The sequence below is a fragment of the Natator depressus genome, chromosome 2, assembly GCF_965152275.1.
Source record: "Natator depressus isolate rNatDep1 chromosome 2, rNatDep2.hap1, whole genome shotgun sequence".
In the NCBI taxonomy this organism is placed as follows: Eukaryota; Metazoa; Chordata; order Testudines; family Cheloniidae; genus Natator; species Natator depressus.
The window spans coordinates 64,728,751-64,748,968 of record NC_134235.1 but is presented as its reverse complement, the minus strand read 5'-3'; the positions used below and the strand labels follow the sequence as shown (position 1 = coordinate 64,748,968).

At 37.5% G+C, this 20,218-nt stretch overlaps 1 protein-coding gene across 5 annotated transcripts in view; it reads right to left on the bottom strand.

Annotated features, from left to right (window-relative positions):
* The window catches only part of NSMAF (neutral sphingomyelinase activation associated factor), a 57,107-nt gene that overhangs the window by 20,174 nt on the left and 16,715 nt on the right, over nt 1-20,218 (bottom strand). For 4 of the 5 annotated variants that reach the window (XR_012638036.1, XM_074944339.1, XM_074944342.1 and 1 more), the window contains 14 exons: nt 17,864-17,914; nt 13,139-13,210; nt 12,640-12,687; nt 12,495-12,547; nt 11,785-11,914; nt 10,538-10,609; nt 9,333-9,441; nt 6,634-6,810; nt 5,016-5,095; nt 2,618-2,708; nt 2,460-2,523; nt 2,284-2,335; nt 1,270-1,390; nt 741-872 (listed from right to left, as the gene is read on the bottom strand). Coding sequence is in view for 4 of the 5 variants with exons in the window: in XM_074944339.1 (XP_074800440.1) it covers nt 741-872; nt 1,270-1,390; nt 2,284-2,335; nt 2,460-2,523; nt 2,618-2,708; nt 5,016-5,095; nt 6,634-6,810; nt 9,333-9,441; nt 10,538-10,609; nt 11,785-11,914; nt 12,495-12,547; nt 12,640-12,687; nt 13,139-13,210; nt 17,864-17,914 (1,252 nt within the window). In the remaining variant the exon portion in view is untranslated. Of the gene's footprint in view, nt 1-740; nt 873-1,269; nt 1,391-2,283; nt 2,336-2,459; nt 2,524-2,617; nt 2,709-5,015; nt 5,096-6,633; nt 6,811-9,332; nt 9,442-10,537; nt 10,610-11,784; nt 11,915-12,494; nt 12,548-12,639; nt 12,688-13,138; nt 13,211-17,863; nt 17,915-19,219; nt 19,329-20,218 lie in introns of all 5 variants that reach the window. The other variant, XM_074944340.1, reaches the window with a different exon arrangement.

Genomic DNA, 20,218 nt, shown 5'->3' with positions numbered 1-20,218 from the left:
TTCAGAGAACTTCATCATGAAAGAACTGCTTTTGATGCTGCAAAACAGTTTTCAGTCACTCAAAAAAGAATGTATTACTTTTCTTTCAGTATTTACAATGTCTTAATATTCTGGGCTAATTACAGCAAAGACAGAGCAATAAGACTCAAAATAAAGATCACAAAAAAATTTTTAAAAAAAGAGGAAACATCATAAGTGAGTCAAAGACTTATTGTCGCTAGAGTGGCACACAGAGAGAAGCCCAGCGACCTATTTATCCTTTCCCTTCCCTCTCACTTTCTTCTTGGAAACCAATGTTACCCATATGAACCTGAAGTTTCATGCTGCAACTTTTGGGCAGAAATGTGAAATACACAAATGGTTTGTGTGCCAGCCCCATTTTAAACTACACAAGAGACTATTATCATTGACTTGAGTAAATGACAAAAATATTGTCGGTCTCCCTTGACTGTCATTTTAAGTGCAACAGCTACACACAATACATAATCAAACATTTCTCATTTATATACTGTATTCCGGGAAGACAGACATTACAAGAAAGGGAATAAGTTTTAGAAGAGGAGTCACTATTTTCAGTGGAAAAGGATTGGCAATTTTCTCAATTACTGAAGGATCAAGCACAGGCATGATGCAGGTTCAAAAGAACGCAGGGCAGCATGGAAACCTTGCTAGTTACGTTTTCCATCCGAGTTTAGCTAGAATGTCAAAAAAGTGATTCTTTAGAGAATTTTACAATTTACCATTGTGGGCTGCAATGGCTTCACTTCCCTTCTGCTTGTAGCCAAATACTAAGTCAATCCATTCATGGAGATGTTCTGACACATACTGGCTTTCTAAGGCATTTTGGCATTTCTGAAGAAAGTCATCAGGATCTAACAAGAGAAAGTTTAATCAGTGCAGAAATCTACCACTGTTAAATGTGGCTGAACTCTCCTCTCTCTCACCCCCACAGACATTCCAAGGAGAAACCTTCTAGATTTATTAAAATAACACTACTTCAGCTATTTAGTAACATTTTGAAAAAAGTATTTGATTTATACATTCATATAAGAATATGATCTTCATTTATTAATAGCCACTTTAGACTATTCCTCTCCAATAGCTGCACTTATTGTTATTTAAGTTTTTGTAACAGCAAATAGAACAGAAGATAAAAATAAAATTGAGGGGGGGGGGAAGGGGAAGACAAAGGATTCCAAGAGTCTGAAAACAATGAAGGTAAACTGTATGCAGTACTGAGTTTAGTAAAAGCATTCAGAGTGCCATTACCTAATGCCCAAGGAGGAAGTTCTACATGTTCAACCATCTTTCCACCCTGTCTTTTCCCTAGGTCCAGCTTCAGACTATTTACTAGAAAACTGGAATCGTTTTCATAGAATTCTGGAATCAGCTAGTGCGAGGATGGAAGAGGGAGGGAAGAAAAACATTTCAGGATTTCCTTTATTTTTTATAATTTTAAATTAAATAAATCAATACATATACAGAAACAACACTGCTAAACACACATGGAGTATTGTAACATTACAGTATTACAAACTTGTCAACATTTTGGAAAGCCCCCAAAGCATCTTAAAGGTAGATAAAAAGCTAAGTCTTGTATAGATTCAATTTTAAAGTTCTGAAAATAGCAAATAGAACTCTGACTCAAACATATCAGGCCAAGGTTCTAAAGCATTTCAGGTAAGCCAGCAGTTTCAGATCAGATATAATTAACCACTCCTAATTCTGTAGTGGAAAACTGGACTGCAATGTTAAGAAAAGCCTCCTTTCTCAATTCAAGCTTCTCTGATGTCAGTGAAGCATAATTTACCAGCTCCAAACATCTACCTGACAGATTTCCTTTAGTTTTTTAAAAGACATTAAGAACAATGAGAAGGCTTTTAAGACTCCTCAAATGCAATATTTCTATGATGCTTAAAAACAGAAGATACCAAAAAAAGATGCACTATAATTCTAAACCCTCAAAATGGGCTGCCCTATAAAAGTCAAGTCCCAATTACATTTAGTGAGGAAAAGAACTTGGTAGAATAATCTCATGATCTTCAACCAATGATCCGATCAAAATAGGGGGGAAAAAAAAGGAAAGCAGCCCACCAGAAGCCATGTGAACATTAAGAGAAGGAATTTAAACCTATCTTCAGTGCCAGGCTCAAACTAGGCATAGCAAGGCAGTCTTCACCTCCATAAGGAAGCAAACAACAGAAAATTTAAAAATTTTGAACTGGAAAAAAGGAGGACAGAGCACTCAGGTAATGTGACCTCAAGTAGCTTCTGGCTACTTACCTCTTTGAAGTCTGTTGCACCATCCAGACAGTTTTTCCAGGTTTCTGCAATACTAGACATAATAAAGTCAATGGTATATCAGTCAGGAAAGGACTTTACGCCCCATATAAGTATGCAATTTAAAGGAAACCATTATATAGTGAAAAATAAATCTGTTAAATTCAATTTAAACAAACCTATTGAACGTTCTGTCAGCATGATCAAACTTTCCATTTTGTAAACAAAGCATGTACTCTGGTGCTGGGGAGATAAGAATGGAAGTCATATCTGTCCAAATGCTGCTATTTTCAAACCCACCAGGTATTCAAAAGACTTGCAATGAAAGCAATCTTACCAACTCTAACAAGATAGAACAGAACATAACCTGGAGATGAGTAGTGGCTGCCATACATAAACTTAGGCTCTGGCATTTCCCGATAACGTGTCTGCAACATATTGAAAACAAGACAAACTGTTAAAAATTATAGTATTTTTTTCTGTATTAAACAAACACACACGTTTATCAGAAAACTTAAGATAGGATTAAACACTTCTTATTATTCAGATAAAAACACAATACAAAGCTTTTAAATTGTGTCATTGCAGATACTTAATCTCAGGAAAGAATATGTGTGTGTGTGTGTGTGTGTGTGTGTGTGTGTGTGTGTGTGTGTGTCTTTCTATACACAAGATCTGAAATACATTCCTATTAAGCTGAAAAGAGCAGAGCAGGCTAAAAGTGGAAAAACACCAAGGTACATTGGCAGTTTGCATTTTTGTAAGTTTAAAGCATTTCTGTAAATTCAGTGTTGTAGCTCTTCTTCACATCTTAGGACAAGTTAAAGGTTATACTTTTTTAAATCATCCATAACAATCATAGACTAAGAATCTACGTAAGTTTCCAAACATGTATAACTACAGTGATTTTTAAGTGTTTTATTTGGACATGCTGCCTCTCCATATGCAACTCTAACTCAATGGTATCTATTAGCAGAAACTAATATTTTCAAGATACCTTTTGAAATTAGAATGTATTCCAATACAAATAAAGCAATCAACTGATTCACAGCATACAATCAAAGAAATTTAGGGGTGGAAGTCAGAATTTGCATTAAGAATCTTTATTTCTTTAAAACCCTTTTCTCTTTTTCACCAGTAAAGATGCTACTGATTTGGCAAGAATTTCCTGTCCCAGTGTTCTTAAGGTAGCTCAGCAGCATGGGGATAATTATTGAAGAATATTTATATTCTTCATATGATTGTTCCTTTATGATAACTTAATGCTGCCAATTTGCCAATAAGACAGGTTCTATAAAGAATATACTAGGATTCTCTAAAGTGTTTTTGCAGCTTTATGTCTAAGTCTTACAATCATGAAGCCTAACGCTAGTGAAGAGACGGGGATCTTTCAAACACTTCATTTATATGTTAGATTGCTCATGAAAAAAATTCCTTCCTGATGTGGAATGGGAAAGAATTTCTAATGTGGCATTGTCTATAACTGTAATCACTTTTTACCCTGGTCTTTTGCCATGTGTGCGCAATTTTTTTTTTTTTTAAAATATTCCCCCCCTTTCCTCTCCCCATTAAACCCTTTTTCTTAGAGACTTAGGCCATGTCTACACTAGCAAGCTTATGGTGGCACAGCTGTATCAATACAGCTGTGCCGCTGTAAGATAGCTCATGTAGCCACTCTATGCTGACAGGAGACAGTTCTCCTGTTGACATAATAAAACTACCTAAACAAGCAGCAGTAGCTATGTCAGTGGGAGACATAGCGCTGTGCACCAAGCACTTATGCCAGCAAAACTTATGGCATTCAGAGGGGTGAAAAATCACCCCGTCTGGCGACACAAGTTTTTCCGACCTAAATATAGACATGGCTTTAGAAGCATGTGCCTATGTTCTACCTTAATTTGTAACTATAGTGTTTGTTAAAACAGATTCTTCTGTTTTTAAAAAATAATTTGACTGATCCACACACACTTATTTTACATTATGCATTGTAATCTATCCATCTATCATAGGGTTTTATATAGCTAATCGTTGTAGCATCCATGGAAAAGCAATCACAACAGTTAACTACCTACTGGACTTCATTTTAAAGAGGCATAAAGCCTCATATTTGTAATGAGATTTAAAGAGTTTGTGTTCCATATTTTACTTGCAGTGCTTCTTAGATATTTAATGACAGGTTTCAGAGTAGCAGCCGTGTTAGTCTGTATTCGCAAAAAGAAAAGGAGTACTTGTGGCACCTTAGAGACTAACAAATTTATTTGAGCAAAAGTTTTCATGATCTACAGCTCACTTCATCGGATGTGTTCATCTCCCCACCGTATTTTCCACTGAATGCATCCGATGAAGTGAGCTGTAGCTCACGAAAGCTTATGCTTAAATAAATTTGTTAGTCTCTAAGGTGCCACAAGTACTCCTTTTCTTTTTTAGATATTTAAGTTTGCACTATTATGTATATATCGAATGCCACACCACACTAACTTAATACAGGTAGAGTTTGCTTCCGATAATGTTTGTAGTCTACGTTTCAACAACAGCTTTAAGAATTGCAGAACATAGGAAATACAGTGAATAATCCTAGAAATATCTGAATACAAGTCATACAAGCATGTTTATTTTATTTTTGTATTGTGCAAATTTCATCCTCACAAGAGATGCTAGATGGAAAACTGAGTCCTCTTAGTAATAAGATTTGTAGGTCACAAATTATAGAACAAAAAAAACTGAACTCCACATACCAGTAGTCTTTCCAGCCTTTCCCTATTCAGGGCACCAACTGGTTTACTAAGGTCCCGGAATGTTTCAGGCTTTGTCAAATCTAAAAGAGAAAAGAAATTAATCTGTATGGATTGCTCCCACAGATAGGAATCACTTGTAAACCAATATTTTAAAACATTTTCCTCCTCTTCCTACAGGCACAAGAAGCTCTCACACTAAGGCATGGCCTACGCTACAGAGTTAAAAGAAAAGGAGTACTTGTGGCACCTGAGAGACTAACAAATGTATTAGTCTCTAAAGTGCCACAAGTACTCCTTTTCTTTTTGCAGATACAGACTAACGCGGTTGCTACTCTGAAACTACAGAGCTAGGTCAACGTAAGGCAGCTTACACTAAAAAGCAGCTCCCACTGATGTAACTCACCCATCACACTGACTTAACTCCACCTCCATGAGAGGCGTAGCGCTTAGTTCAATGTAGTTAGGGCGACACAGTGTCAGTGTGTTGCTTACATCAATTGTTGCTGCCTTTCAGAAGCAGTCCCACAATTTCCTACACTCACAGTTAAATTGGTGCAAGTGCTCCTGATGAGGACATGCACCACCAACACAAGGTGTGTAGTGTGGACATGCAAAAGCTATTAAATTACTGTGGTGGCTACATGCAGACATAACTTAGGTTGACTTAATTTTGTAGTGTAGACTTGCCCTAAGTGACTGTATACCCTGTTCCCAACATTAGTTTTTCAGCTACTTATCTAAAAGTTGCACATAACAGCTAGCTCTGGAGTAGGATTTTGCTAACATTATATGTTCCACAGCACTACGATTGGGCAAACATCTCCCATCTGTTAATATTGTCCCCAGTGGCCTTGAGGCACAGATAAATGGCGTATCTCCCCCCTATCATCCCTTAAATAACTTGACACCTACATTGTGTCATGACAACATTGTTTGAATAGGAGGTGTCTGAGTGGAAGCTGAGAGGCATAAGCGAAGACACGCTGGGCCAATTAATGGCAAAGGCATTCACAACTCTGAGGAGGGCAAGCTACCAGCAACACAAACAGGTTACAATTAGAACCTTGCTCAGGAAGCCAGTTTAGGCACTAACCTTGACAGTTAGTACCCTGCCTTGAACTTTCCTTTTTTAGGAAGTGTTTCTCAGAAAGCGGTGATGGCCCAGTCTAGCAACACCTGGTGCATACATTTCTTCTGTACTTTATCAGTCTGTTCCATGCCAGACTATCATATGGTTGGTCCATGTAGACTTATAAAAAAAATGCAGAAAGCTGTTGAGATTATTGACCACCAGATATTGTTGGCTCGTTCTTAAAAAAAAATCTTGTGGAAGAGGACAATGTGGCTCTTTCAGCAAGCATCTCAAAAGGTTTTACAAACATTAGTTAAGCTTCACACCTCATCATCAAGTATTATCCCCATTTTACAGATGGGGAAATCAGACACGGTCACTTGTTTGACATAATAGAGCTGGGATTAGCACATTGATTAACATCCTGTTCCTCACCCTCCAACCTCAGGTTGATGTGGCATGATATTTATGCAGTGTAAAAGCAGCAGTTTCAGATTTGTACATCATGTGCAGACTATGTTTTTTCCTCCTATATATGTTGTTTACCTAATTCTGAACTAGAATAATCTGCTATGATCCAAGGAAATACAGGATACTGGGAGAGATCATTGCAGCTCCGATCAGCCAGATTGTTGAGATGAAGAAGGTACTGGTAGTTTGAAATATGACCTCGCTGCCATTGCAACATGTAACTCTCAGCCGTCTGCTCTGTAATATGATTTTCTTTAATAAAATAAATAAATAAATAAATAAAATTAGCTTTTCTCTATTCTACAGCACTTTGAATTATTTCACTACATTATATACTCCAAATGTGTAGTAGTTTAAACAATCTAATTAAAACATACCTATCTATGGCTTTAAAATGCATAAAAATCATTAAGGAGTCCAATTGAATGGACAGGGGAAAAAGACTAAACATTTGTGAAAATAAAGAGAAACATGACATCTATAGTATTTGAAGAATTTTCTTCTTAGCAGTGAGAAGACACTTAAGACTCTGGACCATGGCTTACTAAGGGATGAGACTACATGAAAGGAATTTGTTTTGCTATGGAGTAACTAATGGTGCCTGCTTAACATCTATTAGTGAAATGTGGTCTCACCTTTCTGTGAATGAGGTCCTGTTTAACAGATTTGATGAAGGTGCAATACCAACACCACACAGAAAAAAGGAAATTATTACAGGACAATCTCTGTCTGTGGAATACCGAGTGGAGCGTCCGTCAGAGATCCACCCCTCCATTAGCTCCAAAACCAAATAATACAGTTCTAATGGAAGCATGGATATGCAAGCCATACTCTTAAAGGAAAAGATGGCCTGAGCTGACAGGCCATGTCATAACCATAAGGGTAGCCTAGCCTTCCTCCTTACCTGTAAGGGGTTAAGAAGCTCAAATAACCCGGTTGGCACCTGACCAAAGGAACCAATGGGGACAAAAGATACTTTCAAATCGGGGGGTGAGGTGGGGTGGGAAGAGGCTTTGTTTTGGGTTCTTTGTTTCTGTGTTCTTTCGCTCCTGGGACTAAGAGGGACCGGACATCAAACCATTTCCTCCAAACCATTCTGAACCAGTCCTTCATATTACAGAAATTGTAAGTTCAGCCAGGCAAGACGTATTAGTTTATCTTTGTTTTCTCAACTTGTGACTTTTCCCTTTGCTGGAGGGAGGTTTCTCCCTATTTTGTTGCAACTTTGAAACTAAGGCTAGCGGGGGTTCCCCCTGTGTTCTGTGCATCTTTTGTTACCCTGTAAAGTTATCTTCCAACCTGATTTTACAGAGGGGATTTTTACCCCCCCCCCTTTTTTTTTTAAATAAAATTCTTTTTTTAAGAACTGATTGATTTTTTTTCAGTGTCCAAAGATCCAGGGATTTGGGTCTGTGTTCACTTTGTAACCAACTGGTTCAGATATTATTCTCAAGACTCCCCAGGAAAGGGGGTGTAAAGGCTTGGGGGGATATTTTGGGGAACAGGAACTCCAAGTGGTCCTTTCCCTGATTCTTTGTCTAAATCACTTGGTGGTGGCAGCATACTGTTCACTGTTCAGGTGGAATTTGTGCCTTGGGAAAGTTTTTAAGCTAAGCTGGTAAAAATAAGCTTAGGGGGTCTTACAACCGGGTCCCCACTTCTGTATCCCAGAGTGGGGAAGGAACCCTGAAAGGCCATTTCCAGAATATGGTACTGTTGTCACGTTGGCTGCTTCTTTGATTATATTTGAGCATATCTAAGTAGATTCTGCTATGTCACCCCTGTGACACACACTGGGTTAATCACAGACTAAGGGGGTTTGGATTTGTATGACAGCCTCTTATTAAATTATTCACAGAACATTAATTATGTTATTCATTAAGACAATCCTGTTAACACCTTCACTGAGTCTGTAAGATGAAGAGAGAGCTATCAACAGTGCATCCTAATATTTCACAAATACATGTCGTCACAAAGTGAACTAGCCCTAACAATATTGGCCAAGTCTGGTAACAAATACATTATATAGTTTTAATCCTACTGATGAATGGCTGGCATTCATCTCTTTTAAAAAAACAAAGAAGGCAACAATCAAGGTGGAAGATACAACCTTCTGCAACTAGAAGACACCGTTACAAAGGTTGATACAGGCAACCTGGGGGTGGTGGCGTAGCGGACGACAGGTCCCTTAACACTATCAAAGATTAGATGCAAGTCTGTGGGTGGCTCCTAGAAACCAACCCCCCTGCCAACCTCCACCAAAAATAAAAACATCTTTAGCTAGTTACAGTGCAAGCATGATAACCTGTAGTGAGGGGAAGAGGGCAGCCTATATATGCTCCTACAGCACGGATATATAGAAACCGGTTATTCTTCATACCCTCTCATTCTACTTCCCCTGCAGCTACCCAGTAACCTTTATAGAACAGGTGATCCTCGGGGTAATTGGCTGGGAATGGTGAACTGCGGCCACTGGGAGCTGCAGGGTGCCATGCCTGCGGATGGTCAACGTAAACAAAATGTCTTGCGGCCCGCCAGCAGATTACCCTGATGGGCCGCGTGCCGAAGGCTGCTGACCCCTATGAACAGGGGGTACAGCTGGCCTCTAAATGGACTGCTATATGCCCAAAAGTCCACAGAGGAATGGCACTTTCCACCTATTAAAAAGATGCATAACTGTGACCTACCTCTTCCCACACATCAAGACAACAGAACTCAGCATATTCCCCACAAGGGGGAGAAGGAGGACATTTAATAAATAAATGGTTTCAAACCTAGATATGTTGCAATATAGAAATAGAGCTCATCTCGATCTTGAGAGTTGTAGAATTTTAAGTAGATGTCAGAACACAGATCATTTTCCGTGCAAAATACTTCTAGGCCCTTCAAAATTAAAGGAGAAAAACAATGTAGAAATTCAGCGACAAGCCCTACTGCCCATGTTACTAACAGCCCATTCCAGTTAGTGATATCCAAAACTTAAGACTGTTCCCATATTAGAAGTTTGCCAGCAGTTTTGCCTAACTATTGGCTAATACGCTGCCTGTTGTAAAGATTCCTCCCCTTCTCAACCACATACACATGCACTTTCTTGTAATCAGAGAAAGGAAATTTATAGCTGTACACATTTGATCCACATGAGACAATCTAACAAACAATTTCATATACAATACACCAGTACACATTTTAATTTTATAAAATATATACTAATTGACTGAAACAATGCAAAAGTTTGGGTCCCTCCCCTCAAATTTTGTTATGCCTAGAGTTTACATTTACATTATGTTAAAACAAACAAAAACACTGAAAGTGTACAACCAAGATCTCACTGCAGAATTGTTGTGCTGCCCCTCTGCCACTCTCTCACATAAGTCATGTAAGCTAACACAATTTCCTTCTTGTACTTCAAGATTATATATAATCTTTAGAACGCACATTTACCAAGCGGGCCATTTTGCAGAAGAATATGTAGTTTAAAAAATCATTAGGGATGTCAATATACCCCAAATCTGGACACTGTAAAGTCACAGAAGTTAATGTATAAACCAAATTATTTTATGGAAAACAAAAGAAAGTAGGTCGGTTACTTCACAGTGAAATAACTGTAATATAGGTCAGTGGAACCTGAGAGTTTACTTAAGTTTCCATCTCATTCACACATCGGAATAATCAGCAAATTAAGTAAAATCCTTTAAAGAGCTTTTTAGCATAAGATCTGGACTAGTCCCCACTAACATCAAACTGAAATATTAATTTTTTAAAAGTAACTATGGAAGAGGCTTCTCACCCCTCATACAGACAGTTCACAACTTCTAACTTGCTAACAAAACAAATGGTGGATGAAAACTGCAGTCCTATTCTTAATTCATACTTCTCAGAAAGCAAGAGGAGTTACTTTCTCTGAATCTACCAACAGGAGAAAAAAAGTGTGAAAGGTATTAGCAATATATGTAGCTAAAAGCAAACAACCCCAGCTCACCAATGGCATTAGACCATGTCTTCTTTTGTAGATGCGACGGACATTGTGCATCATTATGTGAACCACAGGTTTCTGTAAAATAAAAATCAAGACATAGCCCAAAAGCATTAATACTCCACAGGTTCTTATATATGAGATCAGTAACATGCAAGGAAATTAAACAAGGGGTTTTTTTGTTTGTTTGTTTGTAGGCATGTAATGACCTGGAGGCAAGATTTATTCTCCACATTCGAGAAGAAACTACCCCTGTTCTCCTAAGAAATAGTTATTTTGTAGGAGAAATAATTATTTTGCTATTAGCTGCTTCCCAGATTGAGAGCCAACTTTAGTGACAACTCCACTGTTTATAAGTCATTCAGAAATTTTTCTCAAAACAGTAGTCACACAACAGTAGAAGGCAAAACGAGGAAGTTGTCAGAATATGGAAAAGGTCCTTGAAGAGTAAGCATGCTGGGAAAAATATTTGCTAGCTATGGATACCACCTTATGGACAAAGATAAAATAGCATTTCTTTCACCTAACACAGCACAAGGTGGTAGTGGATCTGACTTTAGGACATAGTGGTAATCTATTGTAGGTTCTGGAACAGTTTTTTAAACAATTGTTTTAGAATCATTTTAACCATTTGACAGCACAAACAAAAAACAGTCCCATGAATGAAGCAGCAATGATCAGTTTAATCTACAACACATTTCCTTTTACTCCCATCAAAAAAAAAAAAGTTCAGTAGGCCAGGAACTGGAGAGCCCCCTACATGTAGTTAACCTTGTTCAGTTTTAACCAGACACAGAATGTACTCAAATCTCCACTATGCAGGGACAGTACTTTAGAATAAGGTCCTATAAATTGTAAATTACATGGAATAGTCAGACAAGGAAAGTCTGCCAAGCAATTTAATAATTGCTATTAGGCCAGTATCCAATGAAAATAATCTCTCTCTGACAAATCAAAAAATAAGAACTATGTTTTCATTTCAATGAAATAGTCAAGACCAAGAAACAGTCCCAGTAATTTAAGTGATATGTATAATATTACATATGAACAGTCAACGTAGGAAGACTGTGGAAAATTAAATGGTTATTACTTTAATCAACACAACAAATTACATTTACGTAGGTGCTTATTGCATGTGTTCCAAGAGGAGGCATTTTCTTACGAGGAGTAATCTAGAAAAAAAAAGTTATATATGGTACACAGAAGAGCAGGGTGGGGAGAAAAAAAATACACACAAAATTTTATTTACTTACAGGATACCCATTAAGAGGCTGGAAATACAGGTTTGCATCAGTGATGCATACATGCCCCGGATTAGTCACCAGTGGTGTCACCATTTCTGCTTCACATTCCATATGCAAGGTTTCAGAAACATTTTGAAATCTGAAAAAAGTTAAAAAACAAAACAAAACAAAACACCACAGAAGTCAATTTATCTCTCACTAGTTCCTGCTTAACTGAAATGGTCACACACTGCTCTAGAAATGTTTTTACATGCACCTTATTGCATGCCTAAAACAGGTTCTCTGAAAAATGTACCAGAGTCTTCTCCCCATCTTCCCTGCTACTTTGAAGTAGAAGTTGTTACACAGTCTCCATCACATTCTGCAGCAGCCATCATTTTAAAGCATTGGCAGCTTCACATGCACTGCTGCATTTTCCACAGTCCGTTCAGAAATGCCATATTTCTACCAGAAACTCATGGATAAGAAGGACTCAGAACAGTCTGAAGATGTATAAAATGGTAACAAATTTAACTTTATAGCGGAGAATTTTCCATCCTCTGCTAAAGGTAAGGTGCTACAATACTGAGTCATAATGCAAAGAGAAGTAAGATCCTCTAAATTAAAATGCACATGCTGTGGTAAACATGGTTTTCCTAAACACTTTAAACAAGCTAATTAGCTTTTGTTAATCTCTAAACACACTTGAACTTTGTAGTAAAAAATAATTAGAAACATACCTGTTTTTATCAAATGATGTTCTAGCCAAACGTGACTGCAATATAGCAGTTATCTAATGAAAAAAGGTTAAAATGTTTTATGTTCCTAATTGCAGTTGGATCACCATCATCAACAACATGCCCTTAAAATATGTCAGGGATTTACCATGGCAGCTTGATCTCCCAGCTTGTCCAGGTGAGAGGCCCGGTTGAGCTATTAAAAAAAGGAGTTACAATTAAATACCATATAGATTCATACTACAGTCAATAGAAGTTGAGGGCACTCAGCAGACTTGCACACTGACTTAACTGAGAAATGACGTGCATTAATTTTAAAAGAAATTTTTACTCAGATCTACTGTTCAAATTTGAAGTCATTTTAATAAGTGGTCTATGCAGACAAGCACCATCAAGAAATAAAAGTTTTCTAAGAGAGACGTATAAGGCAGATTTCAAAATGAGCACTATGTTTGATTAGTGTACTTTACCACAGGTTCTCCAAGCAAATCAGTAGTACTCTGAGGCAAGTGTCCTAAAATCCTTTCATTTGCCTTCAGAATGTGAAGCTATTCAAACTATTTGCTTAGAGAGATTCTACCTGTATCACATATTCCAAAATTAGATGATGTGGTGGTGAAGTTTGCAAAGCTGTCAAACACTTGTACCTGAAGTAGAGTTTGTATAACATCATCCGTCTTCCCAGCAACATCCAACTGAAAGAGGTATTCAGTTTTACCCTAACAAAGACAAAGTATGTTTAGTACTGGATGAGAGACTATAATTAAGCACAGTACCAGAAGACCACACACTGTCTAGCCAAAATGTATTTTAAAAGAAGGTGGCATTCTTGAACTATTTTGGATTTCATAGCCATGACAAATATACAATAAATTACAAAATGCAGCTTTGTTGGAGTAAATTTGTTTTTTAAGTGGTATTTGGCAAGCTAGTCAGTATTTAATAAACATTTTGAGACAAGTTTTCAGATTATTATACTGTTAGAAGTAGGGCTGTCAAGCGATTAAAAAATTAATCGTGATTAATCACACAATTAATTGCACTGTTAAACAATAACAGAATACCATTTAAATATTTAGGTTTTCTGCATTTTCAAATATATTGATTTCAATTACAACACAGAATACAAAATGTAGAATGGTCACTTTATAATTTTGATTACAAATATTTGCATTGTAAAAAAAAACAAAAAAAAATCAATTCACCTCATACAAGCACTGTAGTGCAATCTCTTTATCATGAAAGTTGAACTTACAAATGTAGAATTACGTACAAAAAACCCTGCATTCAAAAATAAAATGTAAAACTTTAGAGCCTACAAGTTCACTCAGTCCTAATTCTTGTGCAGCTAACAGCTCAGACAATCAAGTTTGTTTACAGCAGGAGACAATGCTGCCCACTTCTTGTTTACAATGTCACCTGAAAGTGAGAACAGGCGTTTGCATGGCACCGTTGTAGCTGGTGTCTCAAGATATTTACGTGGTAGATGTGCCAAAGATTTATATGTCCCTTCATACTTCAACCACCATTCCAGAGGACATGCATCCAAGCTGATGTGGGTTCTGCTCGATAATGATCCAAAGCAGTGCAGACCTACACATGTTCATTTTCATCATCTGACACAGATGCCACCAGAAGAAGGCCGATTTTCTTTTTTGGTGGTTTGGGTTCTGTAGTTTCCACATCAGACTGTTGCTCTTTTAAGACTTCTGAATGCATGCTCTACATCTCGTCCCTCTCAGATTTTGGAAGGCACTTCAGATTCTTAAACCTTGGGTCGAGTGCTGTAGCTATCGTTAGAAATCTCACATTGGTACTTTCTTTGTGTTTTGTCAAATCTGCAGTGAAAGTGCTCTTAAGATGAACAACATGAGCTGCGTCATCATCCGAGACTGCTAGAATATGAAATATATGGCAGAAAGCGGCTAAAACAAAGCAGGAGACATACAGTTCTCCCCCAAGGAGTTCAGTCACAAATTTAATTAACACTTTTTTTTTTTTTTAAATGAGTGTCATCAGCATGGAGGCATGTCCTCTGGAATGGTGGCCAAAGCATGAAGGGGTATACGAATGTTTAGCACATCTGGCACGTCAATACCGTGCAACGCTGGCTACAACAGTGTCATGCGAACGCCTGTTCTCACTTTCAGGTGCCATTGTAAATAAGAACTGGACAGCATTATCTCCCATAAATGTAAACAAACTTGTTTGTGTGAGCGATTGGTTGAACAAGAATTAGGACTGAGTGGACTTGTAGGCTCTAAAGTTTTAGATTGTTTTCTTTTTGAGTGCAGTTATGTAACAAAAAAAATTCTACATTTGTTTAAGTTGCACTTTCACGATAAAGAGATTGCACTACAGTATTTGTATAAGGTGAACTGAAAAATACTATTCTTTTATCATTTTTGCAGTGCAAATATTTGTAATAAAAAATATAAAGTAAGCACTGTACACTTTGTATTCTGTGTTGTAATTGAATATATTTGAGAATGTAGAAAAACATCCAATAATATTTAATAAATTTCAATTGGTATTCTATTGTTTAACAGTGCAATTAAAACTGCAATTAATCCTGATTAATTTTTTTGAGTTAATCGCGTGAGTTAACTGCAATTAATAGACAGCCCTAGTTAGAAGTAAAAGCTTTTAAATGCTTGTACACCTAAAACAGAGGGTCAACATATTTATTTGTAACTTTAGAACCAGTACATGGTTATCTAGCGACTGACTTTTTATTGTAAAATACAATTAGTGCTACTGTATATCTTTTAGACAAAAGTTTCTAATCTACAACATCTTAGAAGATCAGGCTATACAGGTTTCAGAGTAGCAGCCGTGTTAGTCTGTATTCGCAAAAAGAAAAGGAGTACTTGTGGCACCTTAGAGAAATTGGTTAGTCTCTAAGGTGCCACAAATACTCCTTTTCTTTAGGCGATACAAGTTAATTGCAATACAGGTCTCTGAATGAGGAAGGAGAATATGTACAATGGAAAAACACTGAACATTAAAAACAAGGTTCAATTTTAACTATCTCTATTTTACATCTGCACTCTATTGTATCACAGCAAGGAGATCCCAGAATCTTCTGACAACCCTTAAATATGGTATAAAAGTATATCAAATAAACTCCTGTGATTTTTTTAAATATACAACCTAATGAGGCAAGATGAATAGTAAGAGGTATTTGGTGACACTGGGATACAGGTAGAAGCAATGAAAGATTTATTTTGCAGAAGAGCTGCTTTTCAGGCTCAAAGAACTAGTGAGATCTGGATTATGTTCAACTCAGTTTTACAGTCCCAGTTCACAGAAGGTAGAGAGCAATCCAACTAAGGAAATAAAAATAAAATGTTTGATATGATAGTGAAGAAAATAGGAAGTCTCAAAGAACTTGGGGTTGGAGTGAAGAGAAAGAGGGTTGAACAACAAAGTATTTCTGGTGCTAGCCTGATAAGACGACCCTTATAGCACATTTCGGGAATTGCACCTTTCCTTCAATGTCTAGGAGTGACTCTGGGAGATCAAGAGTACTTGTGGCACTTTAGAGACTAACTAATTTATCTGAGCATAAGCTTTTGTGGGCTACAGCCCACTTCATCAGATGCATAGAATGGAACATATAGTAAGAGGATATATATACATATACAGAAAATATGAAAAGGTGGAAGTTGCCAGACCAACACGAATGCTAGAGAATAGTGTCGTGGGTTATTTATAGCCATCACAGGCAAAAGGTATCTCAGAAAAAGTTCATCTCCCCGTTCACATGGAAAGATAAAAACAACAACTCAGGATATTCTGATCTGTTGGAGAGTGTTACTGCATAGGTGCTATGTAGGATAGGACGAGTGGAGTTTCAAAACACATACACCTAAACTTAGTACCAGAGCAAAGTAGTCATATCAGTGTCTGGAATTAGTAATCATTCAGGGGGAAGATCGGTTTGGTAACAGCAGAACAAGTGAGCCCTTGAAGCTATGGAAGAAACACTAGGTTTCTTGTTTTAACATGCAGCAATACAGCTTCATCCCTTTATGGTGTTAGTTATGATTCCCTACCACTCACATAAATAAATCATCTCCAGTACCTAAAAATAACTGGCCACGAACTGGACTGAAAAAGTTCCTCTCAATTAGCCAGCCTCCAGTAAATTTGAACTCTGGGGCAAGGACTCAATCTCTTCCCGTCAAGCTCAATCCAGCTGGGTTTGTTGTTGTCCAGGACTGTAACAGGGTGTAGCAGGGCCTGCTTTGCGTCTGCCTCTGCTCTGTTCCAAAAACCAGAGACCTTCTGGCTCAGCAATCATCGGTGCAGTTTATTTACAGTGTGTAATCCCACCACCTTCTCACCATCTAAAGCTTGGAGGTTTCAGCCTTAAGGGCTTCTCAATCTCTGCAACTGGGGGGAGCGAGCTACCCCTCTCCTTCCACTCTCTGGTTTCCCCCTTTCTGTCTGCCCCACTTTGGCTTCCTTCCTCTGAGGCTTTTATGCAGCCCCAGGCTAATTGGGCTGGCAGATGTTTCCCCTTTGCCAATCAGGAACAGGTTTCTCTAGGCAGCTCCAATCTACCTCCCTTAATTGGAGCTGGCATGACAGAGGCCTGGTTCAACAGTCCCAGCCCAGCATCCTGTCACAAGGACCTTTTCCTGTCAATAAGGTTTTATTTTCTGTACTTACCCACATACTGCTGGTGAATCAGGGGAAAAGCAATGCAACAAGGTTTTCACTGTTTCCCCCTAACTTTCAAGAGTGCTTATGTTTTATGAATAGAGATCTAGTTAATAAAGAGTACATAGAAAACCTACAAAAGTTGTGAAGGGAGCAAGAGAGCATTTCCAAAACATGTTGCTGTTCATTATAGAAACAGGAATTTGTGGGCTGTGTTATCCTTGAAATCTTGCCCTTATTTAAGGAAGACAGAATATCTTGAGCAATTTAAACAATTCTTGTGCCTGTTCACTCTTTTCCAGTAACTTCTGGGTAAGAATGAAGTTTGTTGGCATTTGAGCGCTTATGTTCTTTCACAGCAACTTTATAAAAGTTCGTTTCTTTACACTGCATTTTCTTCCATTTGCCTTTCCTTGATCTAATTTAACCTAGCAATTGAAAAGCTTTTATATGCATTCAAAGTTTGTTTCAATACCAAGTCATGGCAGCCTTAGACCTTTGAAGACACATCATGCATACATTAAGACAAATACCCAGACACCGTTTATTATACAGTACACAGAAGTACTTATTATGAGTACTTTGCATTTGTTCCCATAAACCTCAGATGGCAATTAAATAAATAATCTTGCTCTTTCAGGAACAAGAGCATAGTTCATATAAAATCCTTAGATTGTTAAAAATAATGAAAAATGTCTACTTACTCTTTCAGTTTTATAGGGTGCAATAATGTTTTGTTCTTTAATGAGAAAGGCCTGAAAAAGGATAAAAGATCATTTAGCCAGAATACGCTTGGACAATAAATTCTCTATGAATTACACTGTTTGGTGATAATGTGTGGATAAAGTGTGTGCGCTCATGATGTGTATGTGGAGGTCTGTGCAGGGAGGAGAGATCTTCTATTAACTTGGGGTAGAAGCGAGAGGGGAGTGAGAGTGACAGCGACAAAGGGGTCGGAACATGGGCCATTCCTGGCAATTTCTATCTGGTATCCTGTTGCCAAAAGTGGCCAGTACCAGATGCTTCAGAGTAAGGTGCAAGAAACCAAGACGTGGGCAATTATGGAACTACCTTTTTGTAAGGAAAATTTCTTCATTTAGAAATTCATAAAACATCATTCATAAAACTCTTCATTTAGAAGTTGGCTTATGCCCTAAAGCATGAGGACTTGTATCCATTCTTAAACTTCGCAGCTTTTGCTTTGTTTTCTAATCCTATATAATTAGGCTTGGCAGAATTCAATTTTTTTTATATAATTTTGATGGATAATATCAATGTTTATTTTTAAGCTTTTTATTGCTTAAATTTTCACAGTTGCAGGAAAGTATGAAGGGATCAGACAATAATTATTTAGTGACGGTAGATGTTGAGATTCAAAAAGTTAAAGATTTATGACTGTTAAAACAACTTGTCAACATCACTGTTTTGTTAAGTTATGTAAAAAGACCAAAGATAGAAACAAATATTAATAAGGTCAGTTACATTAAATGTTTTTAACTAAATTATGTTATGACGCCTTTCACTCAATTAGCTGTATCCAGAATTTACGTTGCCATTAGCATGGCAGGTTCACTGGTGATACTGCTGAACAAAGGCATTCATAATGCATGCATGCGTGTGTGTGTGTATACACACACACACAAAAACTGATGTAAGAACAAGTTGTAAGCACTTTCTGATTTTAAAGACAGTAAATTACTATTAAGCAAGATAGAAGCAGGATTGCACTGTTTTGCTTTGAGTGACTTCTGCTAGCGAGAGCCATCGCTTTTCAGCAATATGACCACCACCTACAAAAGGCACAAGTGTTCAATTCAGCCAAGAAGCTTAATTTCTTAAACATCTTTTTTGATTTAGTGCATTTTTATTCTATTCGCTAAAAGACTCCACAACATTTAGAGGATTAAATGCAATGTACAGAAAGAGCACTGAAGTCTAACTATATTTATTGGAAGGCTGTTTGATACACAGACCTTTCCTAGAAATTTTTTTGCATTTAACATTTCTAATGTTGTTCTTTGAATTAGTTTTAATGTTTAAATCAAACTACTATTCCAAACCGTCTTCACTTTCAAGGCCCTGCATGGCCTCTCTCTCATTCACTCTCAAGATTCATAGATTCCAAGGCCAGAACGGTCCATTGAAAAGATGTCACCTCCAACTGGCCACCTGTTAAATGTTCAAAAAAAGTACCTTTATGCTTTCTCTCATGCTGCCCTTCATGCTTGGGAGTAGTTCCCTGTACACATCCCGAAAGCTACCTCACTATCCTCCTTAAAAACTCTCCTTTTCAGCAATGCCTACAAAAAACTTGACAATGGGTGCTGGTGTGTTGAGAGCACTGCCGACTGTGCTGACCAATATTGATTCACTGTTTCCTTGTACTTCCCCATCTATCTCTGTAGACATCTCTTTGGGACAGGGAGTGTCTTTTTGTTCTGTCTTTGTACAACATCTAACACAATGGGGTACTGGTCCATGACTAGAGCTCCCAGGTGCTCTGTAATAATCAAACTATGGCTATGAAAGCCCTGATCTAGCAACAAGCTCTGTGCAGGCACAGAGGTTTGCCCACATTTCAGGATTGGGGCCTAATCCTAAAATTTGCTTACACTGCAGTTAGCTTGTATTACTGCATGTTAAATGAATATTTTACAGTTTGGAGAACTCTCAAATAGGTATCCCAAATTTAAATTACCAAATAGAACATGAAGGTTGAAAGCATCTGTATTACCAAACAAGCATAACAGAAAAGGCTCTTTCAGGTTTTAACATATATTATTAATGCATCTTGTTATTCCTCAGAGATAACAAAAGCAGAAGTTACAGTTTTTTAATACTGTTTTGATAACCTCCAATGACCTTCACATTACAGGTTTTATTTCGCAGCTACTATGGCATTAAATAGCTTTTCAGTTGCCTATTATTCGCAGTCAAAACAAAAGGCTTTTTATTCAGTCATGCACTGGCAATGAATTTTGAGTTTACAGAGAAAGTAATCCTGACTGCAATTATACTGTACAAATGTTCCATTATAATTCACTATAACTACAACTTAT